At 38.0% G+C, this 18,303-nt stretch overlaps 1 protein-coding gene across 1 annotated transcript in view; it reads left to right on the top strand.

Annotated features, from left to right (window-relative positions):
* LOC126248505 (protein purity of essence) overlaps positions 1 to 18,303 on the top strand; it is a 446,891-nt gene that overhangs the window by 372,139 nt on the left and 56,449 nt on the right. The window contains 3 exon segments of the mRNA XM_049949542.1: positions 27 to 185; positions 1,931 to 2,131; positions 10,056 to 10,275. Coding sequence (XP_049805499.1) covers positions 27 to 185; positions 1,931 to 2,131; positions 10,056 to 10,275 — 580 coding nt within the window.

Raw genomic sequence — 18,303 nt, 5'->3', positions numbered from 1 at the left:
ACTTATTATACCCTCTTTTTTATTAGGATAAGACAGTGGACGCTCTGGCTAATATCAGCCCTAAAGAGGGAATCAATATAGTATTGGAAAAATATTTACAAGGAGATCCAAAATATTACTATGCCTACTGGTACATGCGTAAACCAGAAAAGATTGCAGATTTGTCATCAAGGAATCTAAACAAAGTAAGTACTGGAAAGATTATCTTGTATATATAGTGCTCTGCAGCTTTCACATATTCAAATATCACATTGGGGAAAGAATTCAAATAAAATGAAACTTCATCTTCAAATAACAACCTGGGAATAAGCTTCAGAACTCACCACCTAGTGTGATCAAGTACTTCTCATTCCTTGTAACAAACCTGTGTTTATAAGCTAATCAGTAGTGCTAGAGAAATATTGATACTTAGTCAGATGAACAAAGGTCATCATTGTGTGTTTGAGACACATAAAGTATGCAAGAGGACTGCTTCACATCTCAAAATATCAGTGGTTTTCGAGAATGTTGCCAAATTCCATTCTTTTAGGTTATTTGAATACTTGGTATGCCAGGAGGAGCAAAAGTGGGAACAAATTTCAAAACAGGATTCAGAGAACATGTGAATTTCATTAGCATGAATCTGTCTTCACCAAAGCACAGAGACAGTGATATAAGACAATGCTTGTCAATCCTACACGCCACCAAAGTACATTCCTTTGTCTAGATATTTTGTTAACACAAATAATTCAATTTAGAAATCAAATTATATTTATGATATAAGCAAGTCAGTCACTATCTTTGGATGCAAAGCACATTGCCATTCACGGTTGTACATGCTGATTATCACTCTCAAATAATTAGATATTAATACACAAAGGAATTACAGACATTGGCTATGGGTGGACACTTATTTAAATCAATGAGGAAAGCTGAAAATTTGAGCCTGACCAGGATTCAAACCTGGGTCCCCTGCTTAGTAGACAGATGATTTGGCCACTAAGCCATCCGGACACAGTGGTCAGACTACATGGTATATAAAATTAGATGAACATTAATGGCAAGCGTCTTTGGCATGTGCTAAGCAACTAGTGTATATATATCAAATACACTATAGGTAAATGTATTTTGAAAGATATGTTGTCTTCTATGTTGCCGATACCGTTAATGATGGGCATGTGTACTCAGTATTAGTCTGGCAGTGAACAAATAAAAATACATTGTCGATACTAGCCTGGCAATGAATTAATAATAGTAATGTCTATCGTGTGTGTGTGTGTGTGTGTGTGTGTGTGTGTGTGTGTGGTGTGTGTGTGTAACACCATATTTTCATTAAGCTATGAAACCAAATTTGTGTTTCTTTCAAGTGAAAGGAATATAGTATAATTGTAATGATATTTTGGCCTATGATGATAACCTGTGGCATACAGATGTGATCAAAGAGAAGTCTGTGTGATCCCATAAAGTAATTATACAGTTAAAAAAAGTAGAAAATGAGGGTTTCCCCATTGGGTACATAAATCAGCAGACTGACTATCCCATCACTTGTCTATAAATTCACATTTCTCTAATTTTATTCCCATCATCGTTAAGTGAGATGTATTATGTGAAAAGAAATATATTTTGTGATGAATCTTGGAAGATATCCTTTCAGGATTTTTATAATAAGCCCTTCAGTTATGCACTCTAGCATAAAGATTTTATTTATTTTCACTGACAACAGAAGTAGAGCTCCCATTGTGGAAAAATTATCTTGTGTGTGTGTGTGTGTGTGTGTGTGTGTGTGTGTGTGTGTGTCTCTCTCTCTCTCTCTCTCTCTCTCATCCTTTGTGATATGCTGGGAGCAATTAAATTCCCTGTATTCGATTTTTCTCTAGTTGCATATTCTAAGAGAATTTTATATATTATGACAAAATGGTGAATTTGTTGTAATTACTTGCTTTGCTAACAGAATGAATGGAGGAAGATATACCTAGCAGAAAAATACTTTGGCCGTTGGCACCGCAAAGTTTTTGGTGAACCAGAACCCTTGTTGTTATGGGAAGGATCATGGCTGAGAAATGTCCTGTTCAATCCCTGCAGCAGATTAGCACGACAAGTTACTTGCAACATGCTTGAAAGTTTTTGTCAAGTAGCTGTACGAAAGCGAAAGGTATGTTAATAGTCAGTAACAATATTTCATTAAATCTCTCTACATCAGGTGGACGAGATGACTCGCTCTGTGTTGTATTGCAACTGGCTTGAAACAAAATCAATGAATTGCATGCATATCTTTACTGCTTTCTCAACCGAGCATGCCCCAACACATCTTAGGTATGATTGGTGTGTGTAAGCAGCTTAAAACCCACCAGTAAATATATTTCTCTGCTTTCATTATATGCTTTTTATACAACAAAATTGTCATAATGTGTTAACTCAAAAAATTAAAAAAAAAAAAAAAAAGAAGATTTTTCAGTGCATTAGTTGGCAATTGGATATATATCATAAACATATTGTAGCTATGTACCTCGCAATACTGTGAGAATGTTTCATGTGATGTGAGTGTCTGCATAAATATTGCCATAAGCTATGCTGCATGCAGTGTGGTGTAATGGTTAATTTTGCTGGCTGGTGTGCTTTGGGGCACCAGTTTGAAGCTGGCCTCCATATTTGTTATTTAATATATGTCATTTCTAGAATGTTCTCAAAATCTCTTATGTTTGTAAGGCTTGTATCTTCTGGAACAGTTGATGTTTTCTATAAATAGTAACATTCTTCATGCATCAGTTCACTTTTGCTCTGGCTGTATGTTGATGTAATAATGAATGTGCTTTATCTGCTAAGTATTATATTTAATTGATGAGGCATCACTCTGAGTAACTAAACCTCTGCAGAGTACATGAAAGAATTGTGTTCAACCACACAAAGACAATGCCGCACTGCTATGTCTTTATGAAATGCCCGTGATGAGAATAATGCAGCTTAATGCCAGAAGAAGTAGGCCAGTGATTGCAAAACAAACAAATGTTGATGTGGAACTCGATGCAAATGTAATTTGCCCCAAGACCTATACTTCAAAGATGGTCAGCTTACATGCCTTCCTTTGGGAACAATAACAATTACTGGTGACTAAATGCCAGTGGTTGCCATGAAAGTACTCTATAAACATTTTGCAACCAAAGTAAGTAAAAACTATGGTGAGCACATGGTAACCATAGGACCATCTGGGTCATAGCCTGTGTCTATGCACAGTACTCTAACAGCATAGAACCATATGTACATTACACTAGGAACATTGCACGAAACAAAAGCCTTTAAGTATGTGCAGACATTAAGGCAAAGTTGATGTTATGGCACTTCAACACAACTATCAATAGAGGAAGTATGGGGTGGTTGTAATTTAACTTTCATTACTTGAGCCAGTGTAGATGGATAGCTCTTTACCATATGAGTATCCAGCTTTGTAGGAATGATGTTCAGACTGTGGGTGTCAGGATTTGCAGTGTTAGTAGTGTTACTGTCACAACTTCCCGTTAAGCTTTGGTACTGGTGTGGTGATGTAGGGTTGAAACATGAGCATCAGTGTGCATTACAGTTGCAGATAGTCAAAATGGGTCCAATCAAGATGAGCAGGGCTTCAGTCAAAGATGTTTTATCAAAACAACAGCAATAGTGCTGTTGCTCTTCTACATCTACATCTACATTTATACTCTGCAAGCCACCCGACGGTGTGTGGCGGAGGGCACTTTACATGCCACTGTCATTACCTCCCTTTCCTGTTCCAGTCGCGTATGGTTCGCGGGAAGAACGACTGTCTGAAAGCCTCCGTGCGCGCTCTAATCTCTCTAATTTTACATTCGTGATCTCCTCGGGAGGTATAAGTAGGGGGAAGCAATATATTCGATACCTCATCCAGAAACGCACCCTCTAGAAACCTGGCGAGCAAGCTACACCGCGATGCAGAGCGCCTCTCTTGCAGAGTCTGCCACTTGAGTGTATTAAACATCTCCGTAACGCTATCACGGTTACCAAATAACCCTGTGACGAAACGCGCCGCTCTTCTTTGGATCTTCTCTATCTCCTCCGTCAACCCGATCTGGTACGGATCCCACACTGATGAGCAATACTCTTCGAGAGTATCAACCCATTAAAGGAAAACAGAGAGGTCCTCTTTCCACACTGGAGTTGAAGACTAATTCAAATTATCAAATTAACTAGCAAATAGGGAATTACTCCTGGGAAAGACCGACAGCCAATAGCATCACAGTTTGTTGAAAAAATTACTGTTGCCGTGGTTGAGAATGCCAGACACAATGTGTGATCTTCACATTATTTGAACATTCCATGGTTCATTGGTGGAAAAGTGCTATGAAAAATTGTGGAATGGTATTTCTTCTGCAGTTGCAGGCTGTTGTGGATGCAGATGATCATCACATTGGGCAACATTTGTAACCTTGAATGTAAACATGGTACACAATTAACAAATTTCATGTGGAAGTTAAAATTTGTTTCTTTCAGTGGTTTGTTCATTATTTCTCTTCTGCACGTCCTTGCAAATGTGTCCACAAAGTTTCATTGTCTGAATATCACTAATTTTTCATGAGAAACTCTCTCATGTGGCGAAAGTGTAATTATATCCACCCTGTGTGGTAAACAGTACACTAAAGAACAGAACCTACTCATTCTCAGCTACCACCTACCTTTCAAAGAATCACATGAAAAAAACTAACATGGATATGTTTATTAATAATAAAGCTCGCACAGAAATAGGAGACTGGGCCATTCTTGAAGATTACCAACAAAGTGACCAAAACGTAATCACAATAAAAACCCAGACCAGCAGTGCAGCAGATGATGTCTCTGAGAAGAGACTCTTACTCCATAAGCAGACTGGGGTAGATTCTGAGAAATTGTATCAGATTAGCCTCTGCAAACTGCAAGCATGGACTACAAAATCCGTACACTGACTGAACTGACACAGACAGCACAAATGACAGAAACACCACACAAACAATAAACCAAAACAACACTCAAAAATCCCATGGTAGCTCAGGCTTACAATCCTAAGAAAACAAACAAGGCAACCTAAAAATTACTACCAGTGAACAAACAATACTATAGAAAGGCAGGCAAGACTGGATATACACAGAGAGATGAAAAATAGATACAGAACAGCCATTTTTCAGACAAAGAAATAACGTTGGGACAGCTTTACACAGACACAATTACAGGAAAATGTATAAGGATTACCTTACAAAATTTCAGCAGAAAACATCAAAACCCCACTGTCCTTGTCAGCTCTGCAACAAGATGGTGGCACTCAAATGCATGGGTGGAGAGGCACTGCTGAATGCTTACTCCAAAAACTCCTACCTGATGATCAAAATACAGCTGTACATATATGCACCAACCTACGAGCAGAACAGCAGCTTTACTACGGAACTGAAACCATCACTGCTCTTTTTGCTCATCTAATGGATCTGCGGGTAGCACCATGCTGTACTGCAGCCTATGGAAGTAATATTGGAACAGAGTTGTTGAATGGCAAACGGAGCCAGTAGTGGTCAAAGAACTCCATAAGAGATCCTCACAAGAACCAACAAGCAGTCCCATCTTTTGGGATCTAGTAGTAGAACCTCTATTACATCTCATAAAGAGCATTCACTATGCTGACAGAATTACAGCATATGGCAATAACCTGTTCGTGGTAGTGTCAGCAGTCTCCCATGCACGATATGAGGAGAAAGCCAGTGGTATATTGCAGCAACTGATGCACAAAAAATTAACTAACAATTACCTTGAACACAACACTTCGTCATACTTGACCTTCTAATAGTGGACGAGCCTCCAATTTTTCTGCACAAAATCATGAAGCATTTTTATTTGCTAATTAGAATAGTTGTAAGAATAGAGTTACGGGAATGTAAGAAGGCCAAGACAGTCTTAAGTTCTTCTCCAACATACGGGAAAGATTAGGAATACAACACACTACACCAAGCCAGAAAATGATACATTTACTAACCGGACGTGGTCCATATCCAACATGCTTAAATCGGATGATCATCCATCTGAGGCAAGAATATGCATGTAGTGAAATTGGCCACCCCAAACATGTAATACCACACCTCATATCACATACACATGTTAGATGACAAAGGATAGCAAACGACAACACTTATAACTTGCTTGGGAATCTAGATCAATGGGCAGACCTAGACAAAACAGTAGACACTGTTTTGAGAGCAGATGCTATTTTGAGAATATTACAAGAATACTACCAAAGAGAGAGGCAATATAGATCTGCAGCAAGACGAAACATAATCATAACACTAAATGACAGTGATGATAATGAAAATAAAACGTCACACAATGATATGGATGCAGAAGATGAAGCCTGAAGCACACGCCCGCGTGCGCGCGCGCGCACACACACACACACACACACACACACACACACACACACACACAGGACCAGCTGTTGTTGCTGAAGGGCCATTTAAAAAATTGTAATGCCAAATCGAAAGAAAGAAGTGTGATGCAATTCCAAGGCGAAACTTCCTGTTATTGAAAGTGGCAGGCAACTATTTGATCTGCACTTACCTATCTTCTTTTTTTCTCTTCTACTTTACTGACATTTTTACTTATCACACACTGTAACCTTTAACTAATTTGCAGTTTCTGTTTTGTTTAACTTTCTTTTCAACTCATTATTATTTCCTTAATCAGTTTTTGCTAAAAATATCCTACTGGTGAGGGTCTTACACTGATGAACAATACAGTGTAATAATTTATGCTATTACATGATGAAAACTGTATCACCTGTTTTAAAATACTTGGTCACAGGTCTTTGAATATGCAATAAATGAATAAATGTGGTTTCGACATAACTATATTGTAAAATGACTATGGCCACTTTCGGATAGGGTTGTACAATGAAAGTACACATGACTGAGCAGTATGTTCATTGCACAGTCATCCTGATTGTACAAATGCTACTATGATGTGTAGATACAAAAAGGGTGTTCATGGTTAACATACAACTTCTCCCATATCCATCATAGGGTCTTGGAACACAGTGGTGAAACAACAAGAGGCATCCTTCTGGATTTCATACCCTCTGTACATAAAGTTTCTGTTGAAATTATACATCATAGCTGGACTGAATGTATTTAGAGACTAAATAGTCTTTACCCCATTGTTCCTGACTGTGCACGTGTGTATCAGCGCCATTTTTTGTTGGTCCAACAAATACTGTGGTTTAATTGTTCAAAATACATCGATACTCCACAAACCCATTTAAACTCATGAATTTTCCATTTGAAAGTGGTTCTCAGTAAGAATGAGAGCTGATAAGCCTCCATATGAGTTCTGATCCCTCTGACTTTCCCATCATCGTCATTTCATGAAATGTAAAATATCTCCATGATGCATGTGGCACTCCTGTAGTTTCTGCCAGTGTAGTTTAATGGGTAACTCCATAATGTTCTTGCACTTACTAAATGAAACTTTGACTAACTACATTTTGGGTCTTCTCAAATTCCTCTATTAATCCTACCAGTAAGGGTCTTACACTAATGAACAATGCTCAAGAACTGTTCTAAAGAGAGTTCTGTATCCACTATAAAAATGAAGTTTGCAACCATGAAACATCAAGTATTCTCTAAACATTTCCTATCTAATCAGTGATCTTCAGTTTCTGATACAATAATTGTTTAGCCATGAGATCCATATACGAGAGCTACCATGGCTATGTCTTTCATGATTATACACTTGCATGAAAAGGGATAGGTGTCTTATGGCACTGTGACTGCTGATCATCTTGTGCATTTGTCCTTCATATGTAATCAGAATAAATTTCTGCTATCAAAAAATAAAACAGAAATACAGAGAGAGAAACTTTTATTTTGTTGATTATTGAGATAAATTCACTGACGAAAGTATGGCCGATATATGCATCTGCCATTGCCCATCTGAGATTGAATCTCTAATAACATCTCTGTCATTGGGACACTAAACTCGCTCCTTTTTCTTTCTCACGGATGGTAGTTATCTGTTGATGTAAGGGTAGACCATCTCCTGCTTCCAATATGAAGTGAAGTATTATATGCCAGATAGACACACAGAAAGTAGGACTCTGTCATTTTGTGTGCTTGGTTGCCACCTAACACATCATTGGAAAGGTCAGTGTTAAGCTGTTCTTCCACTGTTCTGCAAGTCCATAACTGTTAAGAGAATTCAAATAGCATTTTAATACATGAACAGTGTCTATAATGTAAGCAGTTGTGTTGGTGTTGATTTGAACCAAGCGGAGTAAAAAGAATGTGCTGATAAAATTGGGTCACCAAAATTTTAGGCTCTTGAATTTATTGGTACACAGCTGACCTGTCCAAAGATGTTTCACTTCATCATCATCTTTCCATTTCTTGTATAAATAAATTATGTAATAATGACTTTAAATGGTTTAAATGAGACAAAGTTGAGGATATTTCCAAAAGTAATATAGATAACAGCGTTAAACGAAAAAAAAATGTATTATCATAAGATCAGTTATACCTGTCATTTAAAGTTGAATGATACCTTTCAATGCTGTGCTACGATTGTCGTGAGTTAGTGCTTTAAAAATTCATCACCAACCCCTTCCCGAATGCTTTATATTGCTTGCTATTAAAAGTGCACATTTCACTTTGCTTTGCATACTTATTTTGAACAGTGTGTCTAGCAAATTGTATTTAACATTATTTTCCAGCTTTTCCTGTTGTACAATGACAACATTCCCCTATTGTACCACAAAGTAATCCCATTCCCTTATAGTAAAAACCCATTTTTACATTCCCACATTTTACGTTTCCTTCTTTTTACGTTCACTTTTGTCAGACACAACAGAACTCCTATTACCTCAATACAATGCTTTCCTGTCACTAACAATTCTGTGGTACATTTCCCACATTTTAAGTTTTCTTTGACGTTATCACGATCTTTAACACTGATTTTCATACAGATTTCTGCAAAAAGTGCATCATATTCCTGCTCAAAGTCAGCCTTGGAAAAGCAGAAAACGCAGACTATACACAAAGTTATTGATCACATAACGCAGCGTTCGCACAGTAAGCCAGATTTTCATTGTCGGCGTGTTGCATCGTGGTCCCTGTATTATAGGTATGTTGTGTTGGGAAGTGCGCAGATGTATAAATATGCTGAGTCACTGCCTTAATGGTAATCACAATCTGACAATAATGACTCTAGTAGTTATCTTCTTCTGCTCACGGTGTTGTAATACAACAGTTTTAATTTGATTGCACAGACATGTACACAAATAAACACCACTTTTCAAGATGGCCATCTGCGAAATAGGCCATCATGAATAGTTGTTACTTCTGCATGAAATACACTAATCCACACTAGGCATGCAGTCTTAGGTTGGTACAACATGATATCAGTCGTAAACATTCCTCCTCAAGATGCTCTGTAACATAACAACAGTTTCTGCCCTCTTTCTCACCCTGGATGTCTCTGAACCGAGGGACCACCTTGTTGGCAACAAGCTTTGTATTTTGTGCTTATTGTTCTATGTTTACGAAAACTACCAACTTAGTGCTTTAACCAGTATTGTGTTTCAAGTTTTATGTACCATAAGTTTATAACGGTTATCAATAATAAGTCTCACATTAGAACAGAATGCCTTTTTAGTGTGGTTTCATGAAAGAGTAGAGCTAATTGATGTTAGAAAGAAATAAAAACAATTATGTCAGAACTTTTAAAAAGTACAATTTAAATTGTTTTAATTTCATAATTTGAGCATTATAAAGAGAATGACAGCAAGAGTAATTTATTCATTTTTGCTTGTTGTTTTTCCTATTCTTTCTTGTATTTTACACTTTCCTACATTTTACATGTTTTTGGGTCAGTCCACTGAAAAGTGTGTAAACAGGGTTTTACTGTATGTGGAAATCAAGCCTTCAGGTGGAATTCATCAGGCTGCGGGGAGATTCCGTTGGTTAAGTATTATGAACTAGTATAGTAAGGGCTGTTTAATGAATACTCAACTTTTATCTGTACTAAATATTTTGTTTGCTGATCATGTTGTCTTTATGTTACAGATAATTGATCTCTTAACAGCATATCTTCGTGAGCTTAGTACTGCTGGAGAGAGTGCTGCTGAATATCTCTCATTGTATCAGTCCTTAATTCAGCCTCCTCCATGGAAAGAGTACCTAGCGTTGAGAGGCATATTAGTACACATAGCTGGCCTTCTTACACAGGAGATTGAGGAGCTACATCACCTTGAAGAGACTACTCTAACTTCGAACCTTTCTCAAGGTACTGTAATGGATTACCCTTGCTGTATATTGTCAATGCACATTGTTTCGATTTACGAGAATCACCGTAAACTATAATTAGAGATAAATTCCGTGTTAGATATTATTGACCTCCACATCCATAATCTTCAAACTACAATTTGGTATATATTGAAGACTCTTTTTTTTTTTTTTTAAAGGGGGGGGGGGGTTCATCGTTTTCAATTTATGGATGGTGTGTGGGAATAATTATTACTTATCTGCTACTGTGCATGCTGTTATTAGTGTAATTTCATCTCCATTAATGACATGTACAGGGCTTAAGAATATTCATATTTTTCTACTCTCTAAAGTGGTTTTCAAAAATTTTGCAAGTAAATTTTCATAAGGTATTTGATGTTTTTCTCAGAATGAATGCCATTTGAGATTTTTCAGAGTTTGCATTAAACTCTCTTCTGAAATAAACAAGCCTAAAATTATCTGAAGATGGTATCTGTTCTTATGGACATGTCCAAAAGAACAGATCTTGCAGCTCTCAAAGAATGAAATAACAGTGAAATCCAGACCATTGTGTGCCAATGTTTGCCCCGACCGGGACTCTAACCCGGGATCTCCTGCTTACATGGCAGATGGCTTTATCGGACTAAGTCATGAGGACACAGAGGATAGTGCGACTCTAGGGACTTATTTGTGGCATGCTCCCTGTGAGACCCAGATTTCGAAATTACTGTCCACACACTACATTTGTGGCACCCCTGCCCACTATACTCATTACTCATGGCAGCCAGTATACTGATTCAGGTAAGAGTTTGAGCAATGTGAGTGCATCCACACTGAAGATCATTGGCTGGTAAGTCTTGTCTATATGAAGATGGTATCTGTTCTTTCAGACATGACGGGCACACATTTTCAACTGTCCCCGTTGATATTTATCAACGCCTGTAAGCAGCTAATGGTCTGGATTTCATTGCAATTTATTTTTTTACAAAACTATTAATGTTGTGACCCTCCCCCCCCCCACCCCCCACCCCCACCCCTCTTTTTCCCTTAATATGAATGTAGTGAACAAGGTGACACAGTGAGTTAGTGCTGGACTTGGATTTTGGTGGAGTAGCACTCATATCCCTATCTAGCCATTCAGATCTAGATTTCTTTTGTTTTGCACTAAATCAAGTAATGTGAATGCAGGAATAGTTTCCATCAAAATGTCACACATACGGCCCTTTCATATTCAATCAGTATTCCACTACAGGCTGTTAAAGTTATATTTAAGCAATTTCTTTCATAGACATAATGTAGTTTCCCAACATCCTACCAGTAAATTGAAGGCTAATATTATGTTCCCCTATACTTTACCTGTGTAATTATTGCACTGTGTGTATCTACACATTGCCACTCCTATTCCTGTAACTTGGTTGACTCCATTTGTGACCTCTGAGTCTGTACTTCAAAATTCATGAAATTCACTATGTCACTTTGTGTTTTTGTACCAGGTTGGTACAGTGCCATAATTTGACTGTTTGTTTCAAATAGTTTTGTATAATAATGCTTCTCCATAGCTGTAAAACATCAGAGATGGCAACTAATACACTGTAAGAAAAAGAAGCCTCATCACAAAGGAACTTTCCAAATAGGACAAATATTGAAAGATGCGATTTACATGTACAGGCAAACAAATAATTACGATGTCAGAAAAATGATATGATTATTCAAGAGAAAGAGCTTCACAAATTTAGTAAGTCAGTAATGCATTGGTCCACCTCTAGCCCTTAAGCAAGCAGTTATTTGGCTTGGCACTTATCATGTTGTCGGATGTCCTCCTGAAGGATAACATGCCAAATTCTGTCCAATTGGAGCATTAGATCATCAAAATCCTGGGATTGTTTGGAGGGCCCTGCTTATACTCCTCCAAACGTTGTCAACTTGTGAGAGAACTGTTGACCTTGTTGGCCAATGTAGGGTTTGGCAAGCACAAATATAAGCAGTAGAAAATCTCACTGTGTGCAGCCAGGTATTATCTTGGTGAAATGTAAGCACAGGATGCCTTACCATGAAATGTACTGCTGTGTTCTAAGGGTGCCAATGGGGTCTGCTATGAAAAGAAATGGCACTCCAGACCATCACTCCTGGTTGTTGGTCTGTATGGCGGGCGACAGCCAGGTTGGTACCCTCTGCTGTATGGGTCAGCTCCAGACACATCTTTGCTGGATATCAGGGCTCAGTTCAAAGCAGGACTCATCACTGCAGACAATTCTGCTGCTATCAATGAGATTCCAGGCCAAAGACATGTCTGAAATGCCCAGAATGATAGTGGGATACCAACCTGTCTGTCGCCATATGGCCAATAGTGCTCAGAGCAATTTGTCGCCATATGGCCCTGACGCCCAAGATAGTCTGGGGTGCCATTTCATTTAATAGCAGGATCCCTTTGGTTGTCATCCAGAGCACAGTAGTATGTCAATGATTTTGTATGCCCCATTTTGTTGCTCTTCACGTCAAACCATCCATGATTTACATTACAGCAAGATAATGCCCGACTGCACATGGCAAGAGTTTCTACTGCTTCTCTTCGTGCCTGCCAAATCCTACCTTGCCTAGCAAGGTTACTAGATCTCTCCCCAACTGAGAATGTTTGTAGCATTATGGGCTCAGGATTATGTAATTTAGCACGCCAGTTGGACTGAATTTGGCATGATATCTCTCAGGAGCACATCCAACAAATCTTTCAGTCAATGCCAAGCCAAATAACTGCATACCTAGAGGCCAAAGATGGACCAATGCATTACTGACTTTATTCAAAGAGAGAGCATTGTAAATTGATAAAGCATCCCATTTTCTGAAATTATTTGTTTGTCTGTACATGTACATCACATCTACTGATTTCCATCGCATTAGGATGGTTCATCAGTCTTTTAAAGCATATCATCCAATAAGTAATTAATGTATAACATGAACTGAAATAGCCACAGCAACTTCCCTGTAGTACACACAAACTTTTCTCTGTCTGTGAATAACTCGTGGTACAGGGTAGTATGCTGCATCTGTCTTGGGAGTAATTCTCAGTCCAGTAGCAAACCTAGCGGTATATTCTTATTAGCATTTTTTCTTGGACAGAGCAGTGTATTGAGAAAAAAAAGTTAAATCTTTTATATGAATACACATAATGCTCTTCTAGTGATTTTTCTCTGTTTTGCTTATTTTAATGCCATGCTCATATTTCCATCTTGTTCATCTCTCCATCTGCAGTGGTTGAACAATGTTCTGCAGTGGTTAAAATGCTGAACTTGCTTGTCGAATAAGGGCATTACAATTTCCCATCCAGATTCAGGTTTCCTTGGTTTGCCTAAAATGCTAAGGCACATACCGTAATAGCGCTTTGAAAATGATGAGGCCTCAATTTCCTTCCCTAGACAAAGCTTGAGCTATGTGCCAGTTGACCTTGTAATTAATGGGACATTATACCATAATCTTCCTTCTTCCATCTCCAGTTTGCAAGGTAAGCTAGCTCTCCACTGATATTCATCTACAGAGTGGCAAGTTAAATGTTCATTTTTTTCTATCTTTTCCTCATAGTTTGTTTATTAATTTCTGTGTACGCTGTTCTGTTTTAACAGGTTAAATCTCATGTTTTTGTAAGGGTAAATTCATTCAGTCTATAGTGCAGTAGTTGCTCTTTGAACAGCCAGCTACATAACTCATTAATGCATCAGTGTCCATTGGTGACACATCAGGAGGGTAGCAAGTTGCATATCTGGGATTCTGCCTGTTTCTATAGTTCACTTCCTCAGTTAGCCTTGGTAAGATGATGAGGACATGTGCATGCTATGTGCAGACACAGGAGGATTTGGTCACAGTTCACGAATAGCTGAATGCGCTTATGGCTGCCTCAGGATGTAGCAGTGGTGGAGAATCCAGCACGTCGCTTGGGACACCTCAGGTGTCACTTGTTTTGCCCATGGGCTCTGCTGCCGAGGCACCTCGGGAAATAAAATAAAATTAAAAAAAATAATAATAAAATAATGGTGAGTTTATCACCCCCTGCACAAATTTCAAACAAGGGGTTTTAGCATTAACGGGCAAGAGCTTTGAAATATCTACAAGATCTGGAGTTCACAGTCAACTCCACTGAAACATTCACATTTCACCAGAATTACTTATGAATATGCACTGCAATGGTGTGAAAGCAGATAGCATGTAAATACAGCTGTGTATTTTAATGATTATGTCCAGTCACCATACAAATAAAAAAGCTTGACACTCGACGGGTTGTGCCTTTACTATATTCAGTTTTGTGGGAGCTGATGTGACCTTGAAGGAACAAACTCCGCTAATCAACCACATTATGGGCAAAAGCAGAAGTGACACGGGCATTAGGATTGAGTCAGTGTTTCGCATTTTCGTATCACTTTACACATTAACACGTACAACTGGAAACACTTGTTAGTGCAATGAGGACTCAGAAACAGAAGAGGACAGTAGCAGGTGTGTTTAATTAATAACAACAAGAATTGTATTTATTTTAAAATGCATTACACAGTACAATCAGAACACTTAACAAACAATTAAATGTCATTTTTTCCTCTACTAAATGTGTTGTATTACAACAGCCTTATTTGCATTTGTATTCCTTGCTACAAGTAAGCAAGCTCACACATTTGAAGATGAAAATCAGTATAACGAGCATTCACGAATCCATGTTATTTACGTGTGTAGTTTTTACCATAAGAATCTGATGATGAGTATGAGATGCACACAACTGTGAGTTGTCATCACTGGAAGACCAACAATTTTTCAGGCACCAAGTCAAAAAGAATTTCATTATAAATGATAGGACTACTGATACTTAAACCAGACTACCGATAGTGATGAGGGTGCAGATACTATCGATAGTTTATCGATGTTTAAGTAACACCAGTGTTTGCTGCACTGTGATGGAAATTGAAAGCGCCACTTGTAGTTTTAATTGGTGCCTGAGCTGTGGACGGTACAGTTGGAAATGCGACAAAACGCTATCTGTCATGTTCTGTCAAGTGCAAACTTTGAGCGGCATGACTATATTATAGGAATACGTTGGTATGATGGGTGAAGGTGGCAGGACTGCTGTGTCTCGCCACACCTTTCCTTAGTGTTCCTTAATACCGTATTCTGCTATTTATACCACTTCGCCCACTTCCCCCAACAAAACTTCTACAAACTACACACTTTATGTCGACTGCACTAAGATCACAAGTCCGATCTCAGAGATGTAGCAGCTGTAACACTGCAGTAGTGTGATGGCCCTTCTGTTTTCTACTGAGAAAAAACATAAGGAGTGAAGAAGCTGCCCTTGATCTCTTCAACGCAGTTTCAATCTTGTTGTTCCCATGTGCAGTTTTACTCCCATGTGCAGTTTATACCGTATCTGCTGCAGTTCATCAGCAAGCATGTACACCTAAGGTAGCAGCATGGCATGGCAGACCAATAAACACTCCCCCTCTCGCATCCCTATTTCTTGTGGTGACCTTCTTCTTCTTCTTCCTCTTCCTCTTCCTCTTCCTCTTCCTCCTCCTCTTCCTCCTTTCCCTGTGCTTCTAGACGCTGAAGCTCAACGTAACATCGACAATAAATACGTTCCCCAGTTTCTATGAGAATTATTTTTTTATATATGTGAAAGTAATTTTTCAGATAACAAGACGTTGAGAAAAAAAAAGGACATTTTTTGACAATATTATGCAAAATTTTGGACATTCTGGCAGGTTACTTTGACATTACATTACTTTTATTATTATTATTATTATTATTCAGGTCCTCTATCAAATCTTACTAGAATACAATATCCGTGATAAGACAGTAGTAGTGGTTACAGACAACGCTGCAGTTATGAAAGAGCTGCCTAAATCTTAAGGATTCGATATTCACCCTGTTTTGCCCACTGCATCAACTTAACAATACAAGATTGTTTCAGAGCAGAAATATTTTCCGAAATTTTACTGAAAACAAAGACCATTTGTGACTTTCTTTCATAACTCTACACTAGCCAGTGACAAATTGCGCAACGTTCGAAAAAGAGCAAACAAAAAAGAACTGAGACTGGTACAAGAGGTGCCAACTTGATGGAACAGCTCATGCCACCTGGTCAAAAGAATTTTGGAAGTACAAAGTTAGCTTGAGATTACGATCAATTAAAGTTCAAAAGCACTGCCTAGCCTCACAGCAGAAAATTACTTAGCTATACAATAGAAGCAACAACAACCACCATCTCAGGGAAGTCGTACAACACTGTTTCCTTTAATTATACCTCTTATACGAGGTATTGCTGCAAAGTTTTCAGACTTGTAATGCACCTTAACAACTAATGAAAGACAAAGTGTTCTGGATTCCCTGATTAAATCAGTCAGTGAAAGAGTGAAAGCGTGTAACTCATTGACTGTTAATATGCCTGAGACATTATTAGATCCTAGGTTTAAAAAACTTGTTTCAGGACATTTCACGAGCAACATAATGCTGCGAAAGTACTTCAGAAAGAGTATGCTGCTATCACCACATCAACTACAAGAATAATACCTGAAACAGGAGCATCCATGAGCAGTGCTGATACACCTACTGATAGTCTAACAGTTTGAAATTGGATGATCTACTTTTTTTGCCCAATTAGCAACAGTGTAATGTCGATGTCGTTACACCAGTCAGTGATTCCATAATTGACCTACATCAGTATTTTGAAAAACCTGCAACAGACAAGCCTGCTTGTGTATTAGAATATTGTGCAAAATGTAACAGTATGTTGCATGTAATGACCATTAAATTTTTGTGGTGTCCAGCAACTTCAATTACTGCAGAAAGGGTTTTCTCCAAGGCAGGATATAATAATTACTTAAAAATGCAATGGACTAAAGGAGAAGAATTTAAACACCTTAGATTATCTTGTAATGTTGTATTTTAAACAACAGACCAAGGGACAAGTATTTAAATACCTTAATTTTTATAAAACAAAATTTGCATATCTTGTATTGTATTTTAAGCAGTAAAAATTCTTAGAAAGCTATTTTTCATTTAAAATGCCTGCCCAACACAATCAGTGTTTAATAAATACATCGACTGTTTTTAAAAATAAAATCGATAATATCGGATGTGTCAACTATCGATGTTTAAGTAATACTACGAAGCAAGCTGATAGTCAACTACAAAGCAACCTCCCATGTGGGACACTGAGAATCCTTATGAAATTGTGGCACATTAACGAGATTCAAAAAAGGTTAATGTATCCCATGCAGTGCCCCAGGCAAAGCTGTATGGGCCATTTTTCTTCCGTGAAAAGACAGTGACAGGTGCCTCTTGCCTTGATATGTTGCAGTTGTGGATTGTTGTTGCTCCCCCCCTCCCCAGCTGACTGCTAATTTCATGTGCCGACAAGATAGGGCACCCCCATTATTGGAGCATCGATGTTTGTCGCTACCTAAATAATGAACTTTTGCATCATTGGATTTCTCTCAGTGGTGAAAATATGACTTTATTCTCTTGGCCCCCTAGGTCACTTGATCTAACGTCTTGTGATTCATTTATTTGAGGATACATTAAGAATTGTGGTTACATACCCCAACTGCCAAGAACACTGGCCATAGGGGCTCAACAGTAACAACATTATTGGTTGAATTATTGCATATGGTACTTATGGTCAAGACATCTAGGAAAGTTTTAGTAAAATTTATTCAAATTCAGTAGTAATTCATTTTGTGATCCTTTTGTTGGGTAATCAGCTTCTCTAACACCTGATGATGAACGTACAACTTAATCACTTTATTCTGTTCAGTTAATTCTTCCACATTACATTCATGTACTTTTTTGTATGTGACCAATGCTCTTTTTAATAAGCACTAAACTTCCCAATTATGTCATCATTCACAGTCACAAAGTGTGTTAACCTAGTAGAATGAAAATTTCACAAATAAGTACAACGGAATGTAAACAAATGGCCTCACTTTCGTACCCTGTTCCACCTACCTCCTATCAAACACCCAACAGATGTTTCAGAGGCTAGATGACTTTCATGTTGGCTGAATTATACCAAAAT

This window comes from Schistocerca nitens, chromosome 3, assembly GCF_023898315.1.
Source record: "Schistocerca nitens isolate TAMUIC-IGC-003100 chromosome 3, iqSchNite1.1, whole genome shotgun sequence".
In the NCBI taxonomy this organism is placed as follows: domain Eukaryota; kingdom Metazoa; phylum Arthropoda; class Insecta; order Orthoptera; family Acrididae; genus Schistocerca; species Schistocerca nitens.
This window is presented reverse-complemented; position numbering and strand designations above follow the sequence as displayed.